The sequence below is a fragment of the Ambystoma mexicanum genome, chromosome 4q (genome assembly GCF_040938575.1).
Source record: "Ambystoma mexicanum isolate Mex_15411 chromosome 4q, UKY_AmexF1_1, whole genome shotgun sequence".
Lineage (NCBI taxonomy): Eukaryota > Metazoa > Chordata > Amphibia > Caudata > Ambystomatidae > Ambystoma > Ambystoma mexicanum.
Genome location: NC_090928.1, coordinates 533,531,108 through 533,557,358, shown reverse-complemented (window position 1 = coordinate 533,557,358; position 26,251 = coordinate 533,531,108). Strand labels below are relative to the sequence as shown.

The window sequence follows — 26,251 nt, the reverse complement described above, 5'->3', positions numbered from 1 at the left end:
GTACTTGAAGGTGTAATCTTCATGCCTCTGATAGTCTTCCTCGTCCTAGTTCTTTCTACTTGGCTGGTTTCATCACTATGACAATAGTACATACACCCAGCTGAGTACTCTGAAGAGTACTGACTGCACCGTCTGCACCCCGCTCTGCTCCTCGTGCTCCAGCGCCTTTATTGGGTCTTCAACTCTGTTTGCTGCCTTGGTACTTGCCTAGAATCATTACTGGACTACTAAAACTACAATTGTGGTTTAAATTGTGGTTTAAAAGTAATATATTAGTTTTCTGCTTTCAGAAAAATAAGCCACGCCCCCTTCTTGGCATCAGCTCAACAAAAACCAGGACGTGCGCACACCTGCGGGGGCGCACCCAGCTGAGTACCCTGCAGAGTACCAACCGCTGCACTGCGGCACAGCGAGTCAGCGGGTGACTCTGCCGGTAAGCCCCTTACTGGTCTTTTTTCTTTTTCTTTGTGCGTTTCTTTTGTTCTTCCCCAATCGATTTAGTTTCTTATTTCCATCTGCTTCTATTGTGTTGGTGGCTCACTGAATTGCAAGCCCTTTTCTGCCCCTTTCTGCCTTACTTGTCACGCAAGCAAAACAGTTCTAACTTACCTGTGTGATCATGAACCGCCTAACGGCGGGCATGCCTCGCGTTCCGAGTCTGGTAACGCGTAGAAGTATAAATAAATCCCCAATGAACATGGGTGCTGTGAAACCAGGAATTTCTTCAAAGAAAAACTTCGGATTCTCACCAGATATTCGCCATTTTATGGTGAACACAGATCAACCCGAGCTTCAATCAGCATACACTCAACCTATATGTAAAATGCCGGCTAATATAGCACTTCTTCAACAGCAGTTTGCAAGCATAGATAAACATCCGCTGCATTTATCAGACAGAACAATGCAACGCTGCAGATCTCCATCTTCTAGTCCTTCAGATAACGCCCACTTTCATACTACCACTTATTTTCCGGAGTTTTGTATGGAACCGCAGCAAAGTGACTCGGTGCAACCTCCTCAGTGCTTCAACCCAAAAGTTCTATATTCTGATGTAGTAAACCCTCTGCCAAATAAACCATCATCTTTGGAACAGGTTACAGCAAACTCTTCTGATGCGTACAATGTCGCTTTCTCTCTCCCACTACCCCGTTCTTCCTCCACGCAAACACTGATTCCAAAGTGTGCTGACTCACTCCCAATACTGAGTGCTGTTGCTATTGCGCCCAACACTTCTGCACTTTCCAAAACTCCTGAACTATACACTACTGATGCCCCAGGGGATATTATCTCGCCGAATGAGTCACAATCATCTCTAGTTGCCTCCTTTTCTAAACCAATAGCACGTCCATTGTTTGGATTTCCATGAATTACTAATCCTGCACTTGATGCTGCTCTAACAGCTATTAATACAAGTATATTCTCATTAGTTAAACTATTCAAAGTATTGGACCTTAGATCTGTGTCTCAACAGGACTCTTTGCTTCTTTTGCATAAAAAAATGGATTGGGTTACGGTCCTTAAAAATAATCTTGTTGCTCCCGGGGGAGGTGTTGAACTTCATCCTGTAATACCTTCGGAGATTCGGCCAAGCGAAGAAGTGATTGGAGTTATGCAGCCAAACCTTGATTCTCCCCCCGCTACTAACTTTAGTGAAACAATTCCAAACTCCCCTGATGTTCAAATTATAGAAAGACCTATCTATGAGGTGTTTTCGAAACCAGTGCAAATCTCCAAGAGAAGGAGGAGAGGAAACAGGAAACGCACGTCCCAAAATCTGAATTACTCTGGTCGTAAATCAGAGATTGCACAAAGACCGTCCAAAAATCTCCAAAAAACAAATAAAATCAAAAAGCCAAAACAAAAAAGCTTATTGCTAATCTGGTCTCTGGCGATCAATTGTCTCATGATTCATCCGTACAAAAATTGGATCATCCGCCAGCCTGTCCTTCTCCTACAAGAGCTGCCCCCGCTACTCTTCATTCAGTCTTGGACATCTACAAAGGTAAGAAGCTTACTCTTATTCAACCGACATGTATTGAAAATGGAGAATCAAAGCAAGCTAATATGAATGGTACCCATGAGGACCTTATGAATTGGTGAGTATATCCAAATGACCCAATTACAGAAGTAGTACACCATGGTCTACACAATATTACATTAAACAAACAACAGACGATTCCAACTTTCCGTGTAAAATTTGATGCAAACGCACAACGTTCAAGACTCTGGATCAAAGGTGGAAAGCCTTACAGTCTAATGCCCATAGCTTGACTGAAAAATCCGATTGTGTAGTCACTTCTCTTTTATCCAACCAAAGCTCTCAGGTAAACGTTGTACAACAATGTACAACCTTAGATGCCCATTCAGTCGATAGATCTGAAACAACATCTTCCTCAATGCTGAGATCTATACCAAAAACCTTGTCTAATCATTCGGAAGATGTTATTCATGAAGAATACAGACCTGACATCTATTTACCAAACCCTCCGATTCGAAAGGATGAATATATAAAAGTAAAAATGCTTGATCGAGTCCATTCAGATCCATTCCCAAATCGCACTACAATTTTGCTAATATTAAACTCAATCCCAGCTTTATCACAAATCAACTCAAATGACATTACTTCATTATGGTATCCTATACCAGCACAGCAAGATGTTAGTGCGATAAATGTAAGTTCAACAATTGTCAAAAATTTAATATGAAAGAAAGACAAGAGCTTTACAATAGAGGGCTACGTGTATGAGCTTTTTGTCCTCCTCCTGAAATTGAAGACTCTATGCCAAAGAATCCAAACTCAAATGTGAAACAAGTATATAACAAGGAAGCAACTTGTTGCATGTGTAAACTTGATACATGTGCAAGCAAAGGGCCCCCCCCTTCACCTAAATGGGAGTGGCTAAAAAAATCGCTTGGGTCCTCTAAATCATTAGATCAAATCTACAAAATTATTTCATAGCTGCTCCTTAATGTCATGGAACACTAGAGGGTTTGTTCATCTCCTCTTCAATGATGCATCAAATTTAAATAAATATGACATAGTACTTTTACAGGAAACCTGGCTTCAATCCACCCCATGTTGGGTGGATCATCAACTTTACATTGTTCCGGCCTCGAAACCTACGAAAGGGCGTCCTGCTGCTGGTCTCCTTGTTGCAGTCCGCAATGACTGCCAATTGTCCCTTAAAGCTTGGCCGTCACCTGACATTGGGATTCAGGCAGTTGATCTATCCACCACTAACATCTATCATCCATTGTGTCCATCCTGTTTGTTGGTAAATATATATTGGAATCCTCTATCCCCTTCTGAACCTCGATTTATGGATGAAATTGAAAACCTTTTAAATAAATCATTAATGAATCCCAATATCAAAACGGTAATCATTGCTGGAGACTTTAACCTAAATTGTATGCTCTCCAACATGAAATGCTACAAGAGCTTACAAATGGTCGATATTGGCAGCCGAAAGGAAACTTTCTATGTTAAATGGATCATCGCCAACAGACTGTCCACCTAGGCCGACTTTGAAGCGTAATAACAGTGAATCTATATTAGATTATGTCTTCATTACAACAGAAGCAAATTCCTTGATAGTGTCATTTGAGGTCATCTCGACCAAACTCAGTGATCATAATATCCTTGAAGTTTCTTGGTTGCCCCATAAGGTCGAAACTCGTGACTACTAGACCTTTCCGCTAGCTATAAATAATGAAGGCAACCGGCTCAAATGGTACCCTGTCCAGATAGCAAAACTCCCAAAAAAACTTCTTGAAACATACCAGCACGATTCAACTGCATCCAATGTCTTTTATAGTGACTGCATTCAAATTTTAAACCAAGAAGCAAGTATATTGCCTCGTACAGCTTATATACATAAATATCCACGCATATTACAAATCTCAAATTTGAAGAAAGAAATGAGGCAGAAGTTGAGAACTCCTGCAGCAAAGGATTGTAAGGCACATAGTTTAAAAGTTGGTAAGGCAGGTGCTCTGTTACCAGTCATTAGCTTCTCCTCCAAACGCACGTTTTCATGACTCCATCAATCTTCAGGGAGGCTGAGTTTCTTTGCTTTTTCAGGCGTGTCTGCATTTCTTTTTCAGGTGTGGCAAGTTAATTGACTCTGAGGATTCTGGTACTTGTATTTTTCGCACTTGATTTTACTGGCATGTGACTGGAAACAACTCCCTCCATAGCACAAATCTTCCCCTTGATAGGGGGAGGAGGAAAGCCATGGTTGTGGCTCTCCATTGTAAGGCATGATGGCCCTGCTGCTGCTGCCTTTGGGCCCGGGACTCCTGGAACAATGTTTAAAAGTTGGTAAGGCAGGCGCTCTGTTACCAGTCATTAGCTTCTCCTCCAAACGCACGTTTTCATGACCCCATCAATCTTCAGGGAGACCGAGTTTCTTTGCTTTTTCAGGTGTGTATGCATTTCTTTTTCAGGTGTGGCAAGTTAATTGACTCTCAGGATTCTGGTACTTGTATTTTTCGCACTTGATTTTACTGGCAGGTGACTGGAAACAACTCCCTCCGTAGCACAAATCTTCCCCTTGATGGGGGAGGGGGAAAGCCATGGTTGTGGCTCTCTATTGTAAGGCATGATGGCCCTGCTGCTGCTGCCTTTGAGCCCGGGACTCCTGGAACAATGTTTAAAAGTTGGTAAGGCTCGTAGGAATCAAATAAAAAACCAATACAAAAACAAAATTAGACAACCCTTGTACAGTTATAACCAAGAACGAGCCGAAACTATGCTAAAAGCTTTAGTTACCAAATCCACTGGTGAGATCTGGAAAGTAATTAACAATGTACCTCGTAATTCCTGCAGTACTATTTTGCTGAACCCTATAGCAGAATCTGTATGGTCTAGTCACTTTCAATTGCTATTACAAAAAGCTGATCAAATCCATAATCCAGATCTCATAAGTAATCCATTCCTAGCTGACTTCATATTCGATGAATTAGATATATTACTAATAATCAAAAAATGAAGCACATCAAGGGCCCCTGGTCCTGACTTGCTCACTTAATGCAATACTAAAAAGAAATCCGGAGTTGTGGGCAACCGTGTTAAAATCTATCTTTATGAGAGTTATAGAAACAGATCAAATTCCTCCATCCTGGCAACAAGCCATAATTATTCCCATATTCAAAAAAGGGAATAAATCTGACCCGACTAACTACAGACCCATAGCGCTTCTTGATGTGCCTGGGAAAATCTTTGCAAAACTGGTACTCAGAGACTTTTCCAAATGGCTGAACAAACAACATTTCTTTGATATCAACCAATCCGGGTTTGTTGCAGGTATTGACACCTCATTAAATCTATTTATTTTATCAGTTATAAAACGCCAAGCAATGTTAACTGAACAGCCAGTTTTTATTGCTTTTATAGATTTTAAACAAGCGTTTGATTCTGTGTCGAGACAAGTTTTATGGCAGAAACACAGAGATACTGATTGCCCTGTCTAGATTAGGTTTTTAATTCTTACATTTTACTCTGAAACTACCATAAGAATTAAACTTGCATCAAATGGATTGCTATCGGAGCCAATCAGAACAAATTCTGTCCTAAAACAAGGATGTCCATTTGCTTCGATTTTATTTAACTTCTATATTAATGACATCTGTGCTGCTTTTAATTCTACTCATTGTTTTCCACCAAAACTAGACGACTACGAAATATATCTATTATATGCAGATGACCTTGTATTAATAGACAGAACACCAATTGGGTTACAGAGAACTCTTCTGGCATTATCAGAATATGCCACAAAAAATGAACTAACAATTAACACTTCCAAATCCAATATATTAATTCTTCAACATAGTCGCTCATCACCTAAAACCAGTTTTAACTGGAAATTAGGAAACTGCAATTTAGATCATGTGCAAGAATACAAATATCCAGGTCTGAATCTGAATACACATCCTCTTGACACACCCTATCAAGATGAGACTGTGGCTAAAATGAGATGACTTGCTATCCAAGGTAAAGCTCTACAAAAGAATAATGGGAAATGTTCTATTATCCCGGCTAGGATATTTTACTTACAAAAGGTGGTGCCAACAGTAATCTATGGAAGCCAAACTAAAATCAATCCCAAAGCCGTCAAGTGGGATTTCATTGAGGGCATTTTTTTGGAAGCATATTTTACCGATACCTGCTTGTACTCCGATTGCCTTCATTAGATTTTGGCTCATGTTATCCCTATATAGAAAATGTCTAATGGCTACTGAGACAAACATGAACTTATTTCCTGTACTTAAAAAAGTTCTCGAAAAACCTATGTTTAAACCACTCTTGGGATGGAAACACTGTTGTCTGTCTATCCTTCAGGAAGCTGACATCTCATTAGACCAACTATTAGATTTCCCTGATAAGGCTAAACTGAAATTATGGAGGAGTGACTGGATTAATACTATTGAGCAAATTAAGGTATACCAAGCATTTAAAAAAGATGCCTTCCATCTGCGAGCAGTTAACGTATTACCACAATATTTAATTAAATTTCCTGATAGGAAGTATGCAGATGCGTTCTTGCGGTTTCGGTTAACTTTACTGCCTACAAAAGACAAATTAGCTTCTTACAACCATTTAGTGAACTTATCTAGAACAGGTACTTATTGTAAATAAGCTGATTCTATTGAGACAACAAGACATCTTCTAGTTGACTGTCCATTGCTGCTAGACATAAGAACTAGTTACCTTTACAAACATTTTTTTTTTTTTTTTTTTTTTTTTTTTTTTTTTTTATTGTTTTATCAAACCATGATTTTACAATTCTAAACTTTTTGTAGTGAACTACACAAGAAGACAGGAAGACGAGTCTTTGCTTTCTATTTTGCAGACTTTTGTTTTTTCTTTTTTCTATTCATTGTTTGCATTTAATAACTTTGCATCAATGTATTCTAACATTTTTGCAGTTGCTATTTGCCACGTTGTTTTGTCTCCCCCGATGAGTCTGCACCACCACAGTTGTTCTTCTGGCAGTGTGCTGAAACCTGGTATCATTGGCAGATAGCGCTGTCTAAGTGCTGCGGTCGCTGTGCATGTCATGAGTAAATGTCTTATTGTCTCCGTTGTAGGTTGTGTATCATTGGAGCAAAATCTGCAGATGTTTGACTGTGTTTGTCCTCGTACGTGTCTTATTTCGTTTGTTTTAAACAGGTTGAGCCTTGCACGTAGGATTAAGATCTGTGCTTGCCTGTTTGGAAATTGTTTTATGTAATTTTGTAGTTCGTTTCTTTTTGCAGTGAAACTTGGTAGATGAGCGATGAGTTTTAGCATCGAGGTGTCGTCAATCGTTTTGGCCCAATCCATGTCTTTTATCTTCTTCAGCACTTTGCATGGATTTGTGATGAGTTCGTCTTCATCTGAGTTGATTGTCTCTAATACTTTTTGATTTTGCCTTTGCCAGTTGGTAATCATATTACACGTGTTGTCGTTCATTTCTTGTTTGATAATGCTGAAAATTTTGTTTTTGCTGTCCATTCTGCATTTACGGTATAGCATGATTCCATTACAGGTTACGGCACATTCTAGGGATTGTAAGCTAAGTTCACGCCGGATTGCTGTCCCTGGCGTCGAGTTTGGTAGATTGAGAACTTTGCGCCAAAAATAAGCCTCTAGTTTGCACCAGACCTTCTGTGGAATCATTGGCATGGCTTCACTGCCGTATATGATGGTAGGGACGACTTTCATCGTGTAGAAGTTTATTATTGGTTTTAGAGAGAATTTTCCAAATTTGCTGTTGATTTTTTTTGCTTGCACTGTTAGTTTATTCATTTTTGTGTGTAATTCCTGCTGCATTGTGGTCTCGTGTTGGGAACTGTCCATGTGGACTCCTAGGTATTTAAAGTTTGAGACCACTTCAATTTTGGTTTTGCCCAGATGCCAATGAAAGTTTTCCTTTCTTGAATGGGATTGGAAAATCATGATTTTTGTTTTGTTAATGTTGATTTCCAGATGATTGCTATTGGCGTAGATTAGGAGGGCGTCGAGTTTGCGCTGTAGGCCAATTTGGGTTTGGTCAAAAATCGTTAGATCATCAGCGTAAAGTAGGTGTCCAATTTGTGTTTTACCTAATGTTGGTGGGAAGACTCGTGTTGGACTTCTCATATTTTGAATATCACCTATGTAAGTGATAAAGAGTGCTGATGCTAGTGGGCAACCTTGTTTGACTCCTCGTGTGGTGTTTATTTCAGATGATAGATCGCCTTCACGACTGAGTCTGACTCTTATGGATGTTTCTTGGTGCAGTGCTTGAATTGGCTCTAGCAGAGCGTGGGGACATTTCCATGCTTCAAGTTTGTTCCACAGGAGAGATCTTTCAACTCTGTCAAACGCTTGTGAGAAGTCAATATAAGCTACAAATAGACGGCGCTTCTTTTCTAGGGTTTTTGCTTTTAGTATGCTGCACACTAATATGTTACATGTTGTGCCTGTGTGTTTCTTGAACCCCGTTTGCATTTCGTCATTACATTCTGCAGAGGCCGCCCATTTTTGGAATCTCGTCAAAAGTAGTGAGGCGTATACTTTCCCCATGACATCTAGTAAGGCTATAGGTCGGAAGTTTGATGGATCCGTAAGACTGCCTTTTTTGTAGATTGGTACCACAATTGCTTTGGACCAGGATTGTGGTACTGATCTCATTTCGTTGCATCGCTTAAAAATGATGCTTAGCAAAGTGGCCCATTCCTCTGGATGATGTTTTAATTCTGCGTTACTGATGCCATCTGGGCCTGGCGCACGTGAATTTTTCAATTTGTTAATGATGTCAATGATGTCTTCTTTTTTGTCTAAGTCCACCCATTGTTCACCTGTTGGTTGTTGTGCCTGTGGTTTTGGGTTTAAGTCAGATTTAAAGACTTTACTGAAGTGATTTTCCCATATATGTTGACTGATGTTATTTAGAATTTGATTGTCTTGTGTTTGTTCAACATTATGTATTAAGGACCAAAAGTTCCTGCTATTGTTGTTAATGAGCGCTTTTGTTATTTGTTCGGCGTCCTCTTGGTACAAATTGTGTCTATATGATTTTACCCAAGCTTTGTATTTTGTTTTGATATTTTGTATCTCTGATGTGCCATTTGTGGGCATTTGCTTGGTGGCTATTCGAAGAAGTCTTCTGTATTCACGTCTTTTGTCAATTAGAACTTTGTTGTATGCATGCCTTGGATTTTTGTTTGTTGCATTTCTTTTTCTTTTTGTTGATTGTGCATACGGCAGCAGTAAAGGTTGGTAATCAATACTGAGGCATGTCGCTGGGGTGGTAATGGCTTTGTATTTAGCTGTGATTTTGAGAATTTCAGCACTGCTTAATTTAATTCTAGTGCCTTTCGCGTTTGCCTCGATTTGTATGTTCATTTGACGATTTTTTTTGATTTTGAGGTTCCATGCAGTTTCCAGCAAGTTGTGGTCACTTGTTGGAGTGTGTCGTACTTTGAAGAGTTGTAGGCGTTGCAACATGGATTTGGATACATAGATATAATCGATCGTGGAGGCTGAGGATGCTCTCTGCCAGGTTGCTATTCTATCTATTTCCACGAACACTTCATCCAAGTTGTGTTACCTTTACAAACATTTTAAACATAGGTTGTCACTAACCAAGAATGAATTATGGGATGCAATATTCAATACTTCCAACACCTCATTGATTATATATACCATCAAATTTCTGAAAGAACTTAATCTGTTTCATTGGGTTAATCATGTCTAGTAGACGAGAGTCAGTCTGATGTTACTTTGTTATAAGGTATTACGATTGTACTGGTTGCAATATTTAGGCACAATGAAATCGTTTCTTCTCCTTAATTATTGCTACAATGTTAAAATATTATAATCAATGATTTATGCTCATTTTAAAAGCAAATTTTAAAACATTTTTATACTTAATACTTATCAAATCGTATTTGTTCTTTTAACAGAAGTTTGTATCAAATTTGTATTATTAATAGTGTAAAGATTTGATCTGAATGAGTACATCTGTGATGAAGGTAAATTGTCTAGGTTATTTATTGTGCATACACACAGTCCAAATAACTAATGTACAATCGTGAAATGAAATGTGAACATAAATAATTGAAAAAGTTGTCAAATCAACTAAAACAATTTATAAAAATAAAAAAAATAGTACATATGGAAGGATTAGAGGTGGGGTGCAGGACCAGGGAATGTGTGTGGGTGATGAGATTGCCAGGGCTGAACCCCAAGTGGTCATCCTTATCCCCTGAGGGGGAGTCCCTAACCCATGAGGTCCTCCCACATTAAACCATGCCTAGGGGGACCTCTTTAGCCTCAGGAGAAGTAACGACGCAGTGTGAATCATCACAGTACCTCTTAAAGTCAGACCAGATATCTCTGGGGCGGTTGGATGTTGGTAACACTGAAAATAATGTCTCTTCCATGTTGTTGGACCAAATGACATCCTTCAACCAATGATCTTTACTTGGAGCATTACAGTGGGTCAAGTGCTGTAGTATTCACCTCTTAGCCAGGAGGAAACATAGGTGGAACAACTTGTACATGCGCTTAGGAATTTTACCAAATTGGTTGAACAGGCATACAATGGGTGTTGGTTGGTACTGAATGCCTGTAACAGTCTGCATTGTGGCACACACCTCAATCCAGAATTTAAATAACTTAGGGCATAACCATAGCATGTGCTGTAATCGGCTACAACCATTCTGCACCTGCAGCGCTTGCCCTCACAATATCTTCTGAGCAGTCTAGTATTAGCTGGGGTGTAATGCCATTGATTCAAGAAAGTGGATGTGCCTGAACCTAGTTTTAAGCAATACGTCTTGTGTAAGCCTACACATTGATTGCCAAGTGTTATCGGTGATGTCCGGATCAAAGTCCCTGGCCCATTTATTGCAAACATTTGATGCGTGTTCTGGGGTCTGACTGAGCACTAGTGTATATAGAGCAGACACTATCTGCCTGTAACCTCCTGAGCGCAAAATATATGATAGGCTAGTGTCTGGGTTCGGTTCTTCTGGAAATGTTGGTCATGTGCTTTGGAAGACTGCTTGCAGCCTGTACCATTGCGACAGTTGTAGTGATTTGTGGCGCTCATCTATAAAGATGTCCGATATAGTGATAAATATTTTGTTCTTGCAGATGGCCCCCATCCTTACGCACTTTATCTGCAATTATACTTTACGAATTCCTACGTCTGAGGTAGGCATAAGGGCTCAATAGTTTGTAGTGCGTGTGCGAAAATGAGCTAAAACATGGCCTTGGTGCGCAGTCATTTTGGACACTCTCCCTTGCAAACCGCAATGAAAGTCTATGTTTCTGTGAGCTCAGTTAGAAGGCAGATACGAGTTCTGCAACAGTTGCAATATTTTAGTGTGAAGCAGATGAGCTTAATATGGAGTACCGTTTCGCATTGTTTGCTCAAGGACGAGCCAAGAGTGGAGTCAGAGATGTGCAGGTGCAATGATAAGGGGTCCTGGGAAAGGGCGCCCTAGAGACGAGCTGGGTTTTTCCACCACTTTCTGGACTTCTCCACTCTTGCCTCCCATGCTTGCTGTCTGTCCTTCGGCCGGGGGCAGCCTGCAACTTATGAGGGGTGGGGATTTGTCCCCCTTAAGAAGAGAGGTATCCTGAGAGGAGACATAGAATTAGAACACCGGGTGGTGAAGTCTTGCTGAGAGGGAGGACGCTCCGCTCCAGCCCCCATTAGTTGAAGCGTGATCTCTCTGCCTACCTGCCTTGTGACTGGGTAGTGTTGTTGTGGCCGAGATGAAGCTTTCTACTACAACTGCACTGATGGTGATGTATATCTATCATACCTGTCCTTGCTCATGTATCCACATATAATCAGTTGCATTTATTCCACAGTTATATGTATGTGCGTGTTTTGTGAATAAAGGGCCTGTAAAGAGCCAAACATTTTCTAATTTATGGTCTGAGTATGCATTATTGCCTTCCTGTGTCCAAGAACTTTTAGTCTGTGTAATAGGGTGAGTAATTCTAAGTTCATTGCACGCGTCTGAAAAGCAGAACACAGTCCCACAGGAGAATTTTCCTACAGTAAGGTTGTTCTGTATATACTATTTGATAGAGCTTCTTCCATGCAACAGCTGTTGCCCTTACCGGGTCGAACAGACAGTTGTTAGTGACTATAGGGGTCAACAATAGCAATCTAATTTTAACAGTCCCGGTGGAGCGTGTTTTCATTTTTGCATGAGGGTGAAAACAGTCTTCCACATACCAATAAATTGTGTATTGTGCCTCAGCCACAATATAATAGAGTGTGATGTCCAGGGCCGAGAATCCCCCTTTGTCATAAGACTTAGTGAGATCAGCCCATTTCATACAGACCACACTGGAATGCACATGAATTTCAGTATTACTGAGTCCAGGTCCTTAAAAAACCTCTGTCCTGGCCAGATCAGTATGATCTGAATCAGCTATAATAATTTCAGTAGTACTACCATTTTTAGTAGTGAAATCTTACTATGATGAGGGATAAACCTTCCAGCCATCACTTTTGGTTTTGATTTGGTCACCTGTAGTGGGACAGGTATGCCCAAACGTGGGTCCCAATCCTGCTGGGCCTAGAGACACAAACTACTCCTCACTGATGATGCCCAATTAGGCCGAAACATGCCTGGGGATGCTTGGGGTTTCATGCAGAATGAATGTGACCAAGCAATTTGGTGTGAACTGCCCCTTTTGGGGTGTGTGAGAAACCTGAAGGTGTCTCACCCACTAGTCCCCGGGGATCTGCCATCCAAGTGGCCAGGACACGGCCATCACTTTTGAATCCAGTTCATGGGGGTGCACCAGTGCGGGAGGATCACCTGGGTGAGGGGTCTTCAGGGAGTGGGACACCGGATGGTGAGAAGCGGTATCCCCTTCCCTGTAACACCTTTACCCCATTCTACCCCCCCCCTTTCACAACATGAATACTTTCTCTCAAAGACAGCCCGCTATGAGAGAAAACAGACCAACACCTGAGTCGTATACCTGACGTGTCCTAATACCATGGTCAGGCAATTACTGACCACCACACATCTGACTTCCATTACACGTCCCCACACGGATAAAAGGCAGAGCACATGAGCACACTCTGAGCAAGGGGAAAGCCTACAAGGAAACCGCAGTTCCACGATGGCAGTTTAACAGGAGTAGTAAGATAGCGAAACTGAAGGGAATCACAAGGAGGGAAGTTCCCTTGACCTTTTCGACAAAGAACCATTACTTTCACGAAGCCTTGAGAATATAAAGCGTAAGACCAGAAAACCAGGCTGAGGAATCCTGCATTGTGTGTCCGAGGTACCCAGGGCCCTACCGCGTTGATAATCAAGGTGGGGAGAATCAGCAGCTGCCGGTATACTGTCCTTGGCTTCCACAACAAAGCAGCATCAGTGAAATCAACACTGGCAGTGAGTTGTGGAGACGGATACAAGATGGCTCTGCGTTGAAGCCAAGGTTGCAGGCAGCAGCATTGTATGGCGAGCGCTGGAACAAACATTTTATGAAACACGTGTGATAACCAACGCGAGTAAAGTTGAACTGCAGACGAGTGATTGAACTTTAAAACCCAGATATACAAAACCTTTGACAGAGTGGTCCGGCACTGTGTGCGTGCTCAATCTATGGTCTTTGTAAGGTGTCCAGCTGAGAGTTGACAAAAGTGAAAGAGTGGCAAAGGATTGTGAATCAAAGTGGTCCTGCAACGGGTCAAGCTAAATCATGTGCACAATCGATAGTCTTCGATGTTGATACAGTAAAGAATGTTGATGGCAAAGTAGCTAAAGTTGGTCCAAGCCTGGCAGAGGGAGATCAATTGAATTTGTGTTAAAGCAAGTTTGTGTTACAATAGATGAATTGGTTCAAGCCCGGCAGACGGAGACTGATTGAAGATTTTGTGTTAGAACGGATCTGAGCCCACAGAGGGGTATCGGGGTGAACCATGAGTCTACCGAGAAATTGGATATGTGAAAATTCTAAGAAAATTGTGTATATGTTAAAAACAAACTTTGTGTTAAAGTGGATGTGAGCCCGGCGGCGGGGAATCCAAAGTGAACAGTAAATCACCTGAGAAGAGTATGCGTGGGAGAATCCTGAAAGTAAAGGAACTTTGTTATTTGTTTTTTGCACTAGATCTTCTCAAAGAAGAGACTTTTGAACGGCAAAGAGTCTTTGGTGCAGAAGGCTGTGATGTTGGAGTTTTGAACTGCACCCTCGTGCTACAGAAGCCAGAGACTGTGCTAAGCTCCAGTTTGCCACCTAATCCCATGATGAAAACGTAGGGAAGGGAAACCAATGACTTGAATAATCAGACATATCATTTCTTGAACACTTATATTTTGTTTAACATTGTTTCCCACACTATTTGTATTTAGAGGTAAGGATTGGCAATAGGCGTATTAGTATAGGATCTTTTATTTTGACAAGACACCACTAGGACTGCGTTATTATTATTTTATGGCTGTAGCTTGCTCCCATCTTTAGATTTAGGATTAGATCAGCGTACTTCAAACCCAATTAAGGTTTAATAAACATCCTTGAACTGTGGTCACTTGTGTCTGTCGACTGTTGATACTATGCCTTCGTTATAGGTGGGACCAAGCTTGATTTGCATTTGGTCTTTGACTTTCTATAGTAGCTTGGAAGGCTGAAAAACGATAGTCTGTAGGGTTGCCCAGAGCTGTGACCATGGTTCAGATTAATTCTGAAATGTCCAGTCATCACCTTTTGGTTTTGCGAGGGATAAACAGAGTCATCTGTGTAATTTGGTCGTTAGTTGCGCCATGTATTTGCCATAGTTCGTTTGAAAGGGTGAGTCCCACGCCCTGGATATTTTCATTCGCAAGTACAGTATACCACTAGAGGCCCGTGTGAAATCACTCACATTGGGTGGCTGGACCGTGTCATTGGTCAATGGGACGAGTTCTGAGTTGGCTCAAATTAATGTGTAGCCCTGAACAAGCTCCGTTCCTAGCAATGTCCTCAATAACCGGATAAAGGTTTTCTAGAGGATTTCTAATGAATTAAAAAACACTGTCTGCATATAAGGAAATTATGTTCGGTGTTCTGAAGATTCTGGCACCGCTACGAATGTGCCTCAGTCTCACGGAGGTGTGGGTCTTATCTCTAGTGGTTTCTTCCATGCTCACAACAAGAGGGTGAGAGAGCTTCCAATCAGAATAAATGCAATGCACAATAATGGACGTGCGTGGTCCTGTGCTTTGCGTCGTTCTCTTGAAGAGCGTGGCGATCTGTCACATGATACAAAGCAGGCTAGGCCGAAGCATTCAAAGATGGCTGCTAGTTTTGGTTTGTTTCCAGAGATCTTCCTTAGAGAAAGTCATCCAAGAAATATCCATGGAAGAGCTAAGAGCTCATAGAGTTCTGAGATGGGCAGGAATGGGTGGTAATAGCCATAGGGATTAGCATGGTTAGGGGCAAGGAATGGGAGGGATTCAATAAACAATCACCACCAAATACACTTGTCTATCCTCCTCAAATGTAATCTCCATTGAAAAGCATTATATACACCTTCATTCAAAGACCATATTTGAAGCTCTTACGATAAAGCTCTTATTTTAATGACAATAGTTTCGGCTTCAAGGCAGCCCAAACTAACTAGAACATGAACAAAAAGGACACAATGCTAAAGAGCTGCAGTAAACAAACTGAGCAGCTCACGCGCCCCCCTACAACAAGCAGAACTGTTCACTAACAAAGGGGGTATGTAATGCAACCTTTATTTTTACGCTGAGGTGTTCCTATAGGTTTGTGATTAGATTAATGTCAAATGTGATTAGAAAGGGAATTTGGGCTACTCCCTCATCGAGCTATGTAACTATATTAATGTTCAAATATTTAATAAATTCATAGAAATCAAAAGGTTGGGTGATCAGCATGCATCGGTCAACTGAAAATGACACTAGCAATGGGTCATAGTACTAAATATATTCCAAAAGACTGTACAGCTAATGTGCTACACCCTCAAAACCTTGTAGAACCACTGTACAAAGATCATTATCTTTGGTAATATTTAAATACACAGTTATACAAGAAAACAATGCTCAGCATCTTCTTGGTACATAATCGTTTTACTGGTATGCCACCGACACGTGTTTCGACCTATACATAAATGTCTTCCTCAGGGATTTTGTACTGTTAATTTTAAAGTTATTTGTACTGCGCACTGTCACCACCGGATTGGTCACCAGGCGCTCTAGTGGATCTAAAAAGGGGTTGGGGGATAGATTAGTAGGGTGTAGTGGGAATAGGAGAGTGAGAGTTTTGATGTCATGTTGGCAGCTTCAGTTTGGTTTGTAACGTTCACCGAGTTTAAGTGCGGTTTTCGGGTCGGTGCTACTTCCCAGTGTGCTGTTGTGCCAAATTATGTGTTGTGCGTCTGTTGTTGCAATATGGTGAAGTACGTGCAGATTGCTGTGCATAGAAGTGGTTGTGTGAGCTTCTGTATGAGAAGTGTATACAGAAAATGTAGGTTTTAGAGTTGGGTTAGGAGTTTTTATTTTCATTTTATTTTAACCTCTTAACCTCTGTGTTTCTGCGCTCAAAACCTATGATTATACTATGTCTAGTTGGCAGGCACGTTTAGGAGTGTCAGTTTTCCTCTGAGTTACTGAAGTGATGTGTATCTGGCTGATGCAGGCGTGTTCCCCTGGCCGGGGTTGGCGATGTTAAGGTTAGAGGGTTCTGGTCACTCCCTGCCCATCCTGTGTGGGGTCCTTACCTCTCTAAGTGTTCTCAGTGGACTAGCTGTATGTGGACATGAGTGGTTGGGGCGTACTCCACCCGACCTCCGGTTAGGGAAGATTAAGTTAGGGGTCAAGGGTTACTCTCTAGGATTCATGTTTCCCGCTGGGTCGATGCTTACTAGTCATTTCCTCCTGGTTCTGGAGAAAAGAGCCAGATTTTTGCAGTTTTCTGAATTCCAGATGATCCCTTGTGTTGCGTATGTTTTTTGGTAAGTCATTCCAGGTTATTGCTGCCAGGTGAGAGAAAGATGATCCTCCGAATGTTCTTTTATTGTATGGTTTAGGTTCTAAGCCAATGTCGTTGCTTGATCCGAGTGGTCTTGTCGGATTGTAGACGGTTATATTCTCATTTAGGAACTCTGCTCCTTGGCCGTTGATTGCTCTGTGCGTTATGCACATCATTTTGAACTTTAGTCGCTGTTTTATTGGTAGCCAGCGTAGCATTTTCAGCACTGGGGTAATGTGTTTTCTTCGTGGTAGTTTGAGCAGGAGTCTGGCCGCAGCATTTTGCATGCGCTGAAGTTTCTTTAATAGTAATTCTGGCATTCCTAGGTATAGGCTGTTAGCGTAGTTTGCTCTGGACATGAGTGCGATGATGGGGTTTTGTGGGTGAAAGAGAGGAATGGTAGGATCCTTTTTACTGCGCGTACGAGTAAGAAACATTTCATGATCATAGCATTTACTTGTGGCTTAAGTGTAAGTTCGTTGTCCATCAAGAGTCCCAGGTTCTTTACTATTGTTGATGGAGTCTGTGATATTCCCAGTTCTGTCGGCCAAGGGATGTAGTGATTGTTTTCCACACTTTTGTATATGATCATTATTTCTGTTTTGCCCGGGTTGAGTTTGAGGCTGTTGGTGTTCATCCAGCAGTAAAGTTCTTGTAGGCAGCCTTGAAGTGTTGTGTTTCCTTCCTGTGTATCTTGTATTGTGCAGATGATCTGTGCATCATCAGCGTAGTTGTAGAATGTGATGCAGTGTTTTTTAATGAGCATGATTAGGGGCGTCCGGTATATGTTGAAAAGCAGTGTGGATAGGGAGGATCCTTGTGGTACATGGCAGGTGGATTCCCTTGGAGTGGATTTGAATGGTTTGATCCATATGGTTTCTGTTCTGTTTGTTAGGAAGGATTTAATCCATGGTAGGGCCAAGTTGGCGATTCCTATTTCTTCCAATCTTCCAATGAGTATGTCATGGTTGACTGTGTGAAATGCTGCAAAAAGATCCAGAAGTATTAGAGCTGTGTTTTTGGCTGAGTCTGCATTAGCCTTTAGATCGTCCCAAATTGAAAGGAGTGCCGTTTCCGTTCCTCTCATCGGTCTGAAGCCTACTTGTGTTATGGCTGGACAACACCGATGGTCCCTCTGGTGGCGGTGGAGTTAGGTCAATGTTTTTTTTTGCAGGCCTCCCAACATGGCGCCCTTGTTCGTGTGCAGCATTGCAGCCTCTGTACCTGTTACACGGCAGACTCCACCCACTGTTCCAGGCAGGAACGCTTATGAGGCAGTGTTTCCAGCAGAGCCGACGCCTCACTTCTCTACATAGCCGACGCACCTAGGACTCATTCCAGCCTTCTAATTATACTTAGCTGCTGCCTAATCTTTCTTTCCTTCCTTCCCTCTATCCAGCCCCTCCAAGTGAATCTGTATTACTTTCCTGTCGATTTTACAGCGACGGCTTTACTTCCTGGAACGCTATTGCGTTACCAGGCAACGGTACGGACATCATTCTCCTCATAGTTTCACACAGACTTATCGAGCGGCTCCGTACTTCAAGCTCACTCACACCTTAATGCTGATGTTATTCTTGCACTCTGTAGGCAGTTCAGAGTCCTCAACAGGGACCTCTAGGAGTTGCCTCCCGGCAAAGAACTTCAGACGCCAGTCGATCCCTCGTGAATGCGGCGTATTGACACCTAGAAATGGTAGTATTCAGGCTCTCTTTTGCACGCACGCCCAGCCAAGACTCGGCGTTCAACCCGGACTCCTTTTTGTTCATTTACTCTGCAGACTTCAAAGACAAACAATCCACGTCCGGGCTATTTTGTGCTCTGCTCTCCATGACACTCATCTGCTGTAGCCCTGAGGTAGGAGTCTATCCTTTTCTGTTTTCTATCTTACACCCAGAATAAGGAGTGCGGGGGGGGAGTTAAATAATTCCTTTTGTCCTTTAGGCAGTCCTTGTCCTTCTGCCAGCAAGCTTCCTACACATACGATATTGGAGCCTACCACATCGGATTAGGTAATAGGGATAACTCATTCTTTCCCAGACTACACCAAGACGATACATCATTCTAACTGCCTTCTTTCTAGTAGGTAGTCCACATTGAGAAGGCACTCTAGAGGGTTACACAATGCCACAGCCTGCACATCGTAACAGAAGACGGACGGCATCCAGGGTTTTCTTCCCCAGGAGGATTTCCTTGTGGGTACTGGGTTTCCTTGCACTGTCATCCAGCATGGGGGAGGTCTAAAACCTAGGGGGGTTCTTCTCTCATGCAGCGCCTTGTTTCTTCTGATTCAGGTTAGTGCAAGCATTGTTTTTCAAATCTGTTGCGTTTGCTTTACTTGGTGTAACAACTTGTGCTTGATCAGCAGTAGGTGTTCTTCTATGAAGTCTTGTGTTATTCTATAGACGTACGTTTTGAGTAGTTTTGCTGGGAAAGGGATGTCGGAGATGGGTCTGTAGTTTGAGAGGTCCTCCACGTTTCCTGCTGTGTCCTTGAGGAACAGCTTGATGTATGCCGATTTGAATGATCGTGGTACTATCCCTGTTGAACGTGATTGGTTGAAAAGGTTTCTGTAGTGTTCCATGGCTGTTCCTTGTGTGATTTAGTTTCATTGAAGATATCAGTGTGTTGTTGCAGCCAGGGGGGGTTCTCATTTCGTTTATGATTTTAAACAGTTCTGGTTGGGTGATGGTGGCTTTGGTGATTCTGTTGTCGTAGTATTTCTTTTTGGATTTATGGATTTCCTTTTTGTTCAAGTGGATTTGTCTTTGGAATTATAATTTCTTCACCTGGTCGTTCTTTTTTTTCTCCATTCTAGTTCAAGCTCCCTGTGTTTTCTTTTCATGGAGCCGAGTAGCTGGGTAAACCATTTTGCTGTTTCTCTTTTGCGCAATGGGATGAGAGGTTTTTCCTTGGAGACCTTGTCTATTGTTCTGGTGATCCATTTGTGAAGTAGTTGTGTTTTTCTGTCAAGGTCAACTTCATCCAGTGTCGTTGCCGGTGGTTTGTTTATTTCCAGTAGTTCTAGTAAGTAGTAAGACTGAAATATGAGGTCCCAGCAGTCACGGCTGCTAGCACAATGAAATATGCTGACTTTGCCAGATGAGTCTTGGAGCTGGTAAGCAGTAGAGGGCAGATGATGCCAGCGAAATATGGGGCCAAGACGGGGCTGTCACTTGTAGATGGGGAAAGCCCAGCGTTCATGTCTTGGTAGACCCCCCCAACCCCCAAGGCTACATCTGAGACAGGATGCTTTTCAGAAGGAAACTTGTCATGTGACTGGAGGCAATTCAAAGTGTAAGAAACAGAGATGATGGACACGTGGGAGTTTGTTCCCTGAAGCGAGGAAATGTATCTTCCCAGGACTTCTATCTATTATTAAGTCCAAATTAAGTAATTCTGATAGCAGTCCCATAGCTTGCACTGATATATTATAAAATATTTTGGGTTATTCATTGAGTTAGTTGCTGCTTTTAGACTAGAAGTTGACATGCTGTAGGTGTTGGTATTGCATTGCAATATAATAAACAGACTCCGACTCTTGCTATACGTTCCACATTTACTGTGTGAACTATTTTCTTCAACACGTGTTCCTTTTACTTTCCTTCCCTGCTTCCTTCCCTCCTTCTCTCTGTTTCTCCTTTATTTACCAGTCCCAAGTGCCCTTATGTTGGAGGTCTAGTCTCTTGGTGAGATTACAGTCATTGATCTATTTTACAAACTTGACCACTTGGGGTTGTGGAATTCGTGACTACTGCCAGATGTGTCTTTTTGTATGTTGTGGTCTAATAAACAGATGTTAAAGAAATATATTCTGAAAATAACGCCAGAGTGGGAGTCCTTTCTAATCCAAGCAGGAGTAGAGGAGCCATAGAGAAGGCCACCAGAGAATGAGTTTAGATTGTTCCCAATTGGCATAAGAGTATTATGCTAAAAATGGTACTGGGAGGAGTACCATTTATGGTGCTCAACACTGGAGTAGGTGGTCTTCAGCAGGTTTGAGGGCAGAGGAGTGAGGGCCCTGACAATGTTAAAGAAAAGGTCAATCATCGTCAACAACTTCCTCAGTTCTGTCCTATCAGAAGTAGGAAAGAGACCATCCTAACCTCATGCAAGGCGCCGATGAATGCACTCAAAAGGGCAAATGGCTACTACCCCTTTAAATGCCTCAATGCAGAAAACGAGGTAGTACATAAGGGCTGAGATTGACCCCCCCCCAAAGCGTTATCATGGCCTCTCCACAGCACCAGAAAAAAACTTGAGAAACACACATTTCAAAACCAGTACGAGGAAGGGCTGTACAACGGAGGGTCTTACAGTCAGACACATTCACACAAAAAACAAGGAGTTTCAAGTAGGTGTTCCTGTGGGTGGATAATGGAAACACTAGGACCTTAGAGGAAGAAAATAGATCAAAACACAACTAGTGTTCCCACTCACGGTCATCGCTGGCACAGAAAGAAGAGCTCTAGCACAACCCCAGTTCTGACAATTTAAAAAAAAAAGAGGAACTGCAGATAACATTAACAGTAGTGATTGGGGTTCAGAGAACCTATTGGAGCAGTGCCAGAAGCACCTGGTCAGGCTACAGCATGCACAAGTGATCTGCTAAGCAATAGTTTTGTCTTTTGCCTTAGGAACTACTGGGTCATGTTCTATTTTTATGAGTAATCCTAGATTTGCACAAAGTTTTCTTCAACGCAGCTCATACTGCTTAATCTCAACTGCATTTATCCAACAACATACATGATTTGACTGTATACCCTAGTTACTTGCATGCTTTTCTGTTTTGCTTTAGCTGCATTTGATTCATCCCTCTTATACAAGTTCCTCAAATCCCAAAAGTATCCCTGACAAAAATGTCTCACCTGCTTGCAAACCAGAACAAAAGGTGGACGCAAAGTTCTGGACTGCCGAATCAACCTCCTCCATCCTCTGGAGAGTTAATAAGCGAGTAAGAAGAGTTTCCAGCGATTGAACAAACAGCCTCGCACTCTGCTGATCAGCTTCTTGATTCTTCAGTAGTTTCAAAGAGAGAGCAGCAGTACGCAAAGACCTATGGCCTGGGCAATCCTTTGGCGTGTGGTCTTCGTCTGCGAGGGAACAGTTGTCAGACCCTATGTCTGAGACATCAGATCTCCCGGAGTCCTTCTCTGCAGCAATGGAATACTGATCACAGGAGTCAAACTCTGTCCTAGAAAGATCTTGGTCGTCAACGCTGAAATTACTTTCGCTGTACCGTGAACCATAGGATCTTGTCCTGCTGTCAACTGAGAGAAAGTTTGTAATGTCAGGGTAAACAATGGTGTGACTTCGTTGGACAACATCAGGCTGGTCTACTGATTCTGTCTCTTTGTTCTGATTTTCTCTGTCCACTTGCCCGGCTGGAGATTGCAGACCATTTCTCTGAATTTCAAGGGTGTCCTCTGGAGTAGTCTGCCCCAGGTCTCCTTCCAATGTAGTCTGCCCTGTGTCTGTAGTAACACTAATGCTAATATCAGGACTCTTTTCATTTCCTGATTCCCAAGGGGTGTGTTCTGAGGAAAGGATGTGTCTTTGCCACCGAAAATCTGCATCGTTAATTTCCATGGATTCACGGCTCGATTCAACCCCATCCCTCAGCTCTTCAAGGCGCCTGAGAAGGTGGTGAACCTGTTCTTCCTTTAAGCCTTTTCCATGGCTCAGATCATCTAATGCACCAAGCAGCGCACACACACAGGACACTGACGTGTAACATGCTTCGATGCCTCCTTTCATACAAGCTTCTGTCATGCCGTCCATGATTCTAAAAACAAATAAAAAGATCATTAGTAATTTTGAACTAGGGTGAAATTTACAGCCTACAAATGCAGTTAGAGATAGAAGGATGAAGCTAAGCCCATCACACAGAGTTAGAATATCAATAGTGGCAGAGACAGTATTTTCAGCATCTCCAGAACCTGTACTCCAGTAAAAGGTGTAGGTGAATTCTGCTTGTTTGTAGGAGCTATCCAACCTGCCCAAAAGCTCACAAAAAGAAAATGAGTGCTCCTTCTCACATGAACAAAATACCCATACATTAGTTGCAGTATCAATTTGTAAATTGGTGGTCATGGAATTGTAGTTCATATGTTTCCATGACTGTTGATTGCTTTATTATATATGGCTGTGGGAGTATTTCCAATAAGCTGTTTGCACAATGTATGCTTTTTTCAGAGGACTATAGCAATTATTTTAGAAGAACAGTTTACTGACAAACAGTAAGGCCTGTATTCATGCCATTTTTCTTTTGCAGTCTTTTGCAGACCAAGATCACAGAAATACCTTGTGTACAATGTCGTTACCACCAAGATATAAACCGGTAATACAAGCAACTACTGCCTGACTGATGCACTGATTCGCACAAAATCAATAGTGTAGAGGGCTATTAAAACGGGCTTCCCTACACCTAGACTATCAATGGAGTTACACTCTCCCAACATCAGTATTCGCTAACTGCTGCTAGTAGCACACATACGTTTATACTGTACAATATGTATTCTAAGGATCTCTGAGGATTGAACCTGAACAAAACTCAGAGTATGTAGAAAATTCAATAGTCCTCCCAACATTGGTCCCTTTCTCGGCCTCTGCCTCTCAATTCATCTTTCTTTCAGTACAGAATCACTCCACATGTTACAGAATTTGTTGAAAATATGTTAAACCCAAGAAAGGTTTGGTTTTAACCATGGCTTTTCTTGACCTTAAAACATCCATTTAAGCGGTTGTAGGTCAAATGATCGAATCTATATGGTCGACAGGACAAATGGTCGACACCAAAAAGGTCCGACAGGTCAAATGATCGAATTTTTATTTTTTTGTTTTTTCACATTTTTTTGGGGGGGCTCCCCCCCGAACCCCCTTTTTTTTTTGCTAAAAACTACTTTTTTTTCTCTAAAGGAAAACCTAAAAAAATATATATAACTAAAAAAAAAATTCGATCATTTGACCTGTCGACCAAATTGTGTCGACCATTTGTCTGTCAACCATTTGACTAGACACCCATTTAAGCCTATCCTAGAAGATGGCGTCTTTGGTTCTTACAGTTGACCTGTTATTTAAGCAACAGGGTCTGGGTATTTGGACCTATGCACCACAATATAAAATGGAAGGAAAAGGATAGTGCCAGAGGCAAAGCAGAGGCCAGTTGCATCCTACCTATCTGCGTAGGGCAACATAGGCCTTGCTGTAGGGATTATTGATATTATGAAGCATTTTAATGCTCAGTTGATTTAATAGTGTCCTTTTTCCTTTAAACAAAGTACAAAATAGTGCTTCATTATTGTCAAAGCACCAATACCTCAGCTACAGATGTTTTCTCAGCATGTACTGTGGCCTACATTTAGCCCACACAGCCAAGCAATGTGGGAATTCCTGAAAATGTCGTTTAGGGAGTGTTAAGGGGTGGGATGTGGGAGGGTCTGACACTCAATTTAGTCCAGTTTGGAGCACATGCTCTGAAATGCAAATTTACTGTGCAAGCAGTGGGTCCCTTTGCTCCAAACAATCAGTGGCAGGCCCAATAATGTAACCATGTTCCTGTACTAGTGAGTTTTCCATTTTTTTTTTACTAGATATTGGAAACATTGCACCCACCCCAAATGTGGAAAAATTGGAAGTGACATGTTTTACATAAGAACCAAAAAAACAAACACGAACCAGACTATGGGCAAAGACAATGACTAAGTTACCGTAATCTTTAGGCAGGAAAGACTTTAGAGAAATGGAACAGGTTGGCTTCTGTCTCTTGGCAACTGTAATGGCTATATGAAGGAGTAAGCAGCCAGAGAATTAAACATGGGTTAAATAATGTGAAGATTAAACTGGGCAGTCCATTGCCCTGTGCTGTAATTAATGACTGCATCAAATATGAAATGTGGTAGCAGAGTGTCGGAAACCAAAACACATTCTGCACATTCCATAACAAAGGAATATGTAGAATTTGTGGGACCAGACTGATATGCAATTGGATATTTATCTTCTCGGAAGTGGGCAAAAACGTGGCTGCAGACCTTCCCGAGTGGAATACATTCCAAAGAACCGGTTATGTGAACCATGTCTGTCCCCAGGAGAGGGGCTCCCACACAAGCTATTTGTAGGTGCGCAATGCCCCTCACTTGACTGACACACACACACACACACACACACACACACACACACACACACACACACCATTTTGTACTACCCTTTAAGCTTCAAATGTCGTATAGATGTGACCTTATGTTTATTCATAGATTGTCCCAAAGACACAGATGTAAATTCACATAGTTGTGTTTGTTCGGCATCATTTGCCCTGTGGAGTCAAAAGTAGCTCCTGGTGGTTGTTGTTGGTGGCAAGCTGACCAGGCTCCTCTAGTCCAGAAGCAGGTGCCAATAGCTCCCAGATCCCCTTAATTTCGAACCCTGCCTTATAGTGCACCCCATAGCATAAAGTAAATGAATCTGTAACCACTTCAGGAATGGAAATAGTCCAACGAGTCCCTGCTGGTGGGAGTCATCGCCCGTTCACTGCCAGGGTTTGAGTAATGAGCAGCGCATTCAGGCCAGCGATGGTCCCGCCAACCACCAGCTAGTACAGAGAGTTCATTTGTGTGATATGGTCTTGTCCATGAAAGCATGCAAGTGTTACATGCATTCCCATTGATACCAGTCTTACCCAAGTGTTCTTTACCAAATTATGTTATGTCCAGAAGCATGATTTCAGCCACTTACACTGCTCAGTGTATTCTCATTTCACTGTAGAGCAATTATTGATGATACACAATTCATCAGTCATATCAGAATCCACCCATGATAAAGGTACATGAACACAAAGTTTAAAAAGAGAATTATTAGCTAAACATACATTATAAAACACAACCCAATATTCTATCACCCAGGAATAGATCCATTAGAAATATGTAGCATTTCCTATATAAAAGGTTTGATAACTCTAATACACGAATACTATTGCTACTTAACAAGACAAAGAGGAATTCCTTACAGTCCCCAATACACATGCCAGGACATGGGCCGTTTACAAAGCTCGACCCTCACAAGCCCAGCCCTACAGAGTTAATTGGCACTGCAAATGTGGAGGTGGGGCAGTTGTATACCAAGTCCAGAGCTGGCAGTCTTCTGTTACCTGCTAGCGTGAGCAGAGGTCAGAGCCAACATACCCTCAATTTCCTGTACCGGTGTCACTAAAAAAAAGTAAATCGTAGTTCCCAGGAATATTTTGCCACCCGGTCAAAAACCTCTGCTTTTCGGCCC

The 26,251-nt window shown here is 41.9% G+C and overlaps 1 protein-coding gene across 2 annotated transcripts in view; it reads right to left on the bottom strand.

Moving 5' to 3' along the window:
- Positions 1-26,251, bottom strand: part of ARFGEF3 (ARFGEF family member 3) — a 1,236,769-nt gene that overhangs the window by 683,359 nt on the left and 527,159 nt on the right. For both annotated transcript variants that reach the window (XM_069608078.1, XM_069608079.1), the window contains exon 12: positions 21,850-22,766. In XM_069608078.1, coding sequence (XP_069464179.1) covers positions 21,850-22,766 — 917 coding nt within the window. The remainder of the gene's footprint in view (positions 1-21,849; positions 22,767-26,251) is intronic.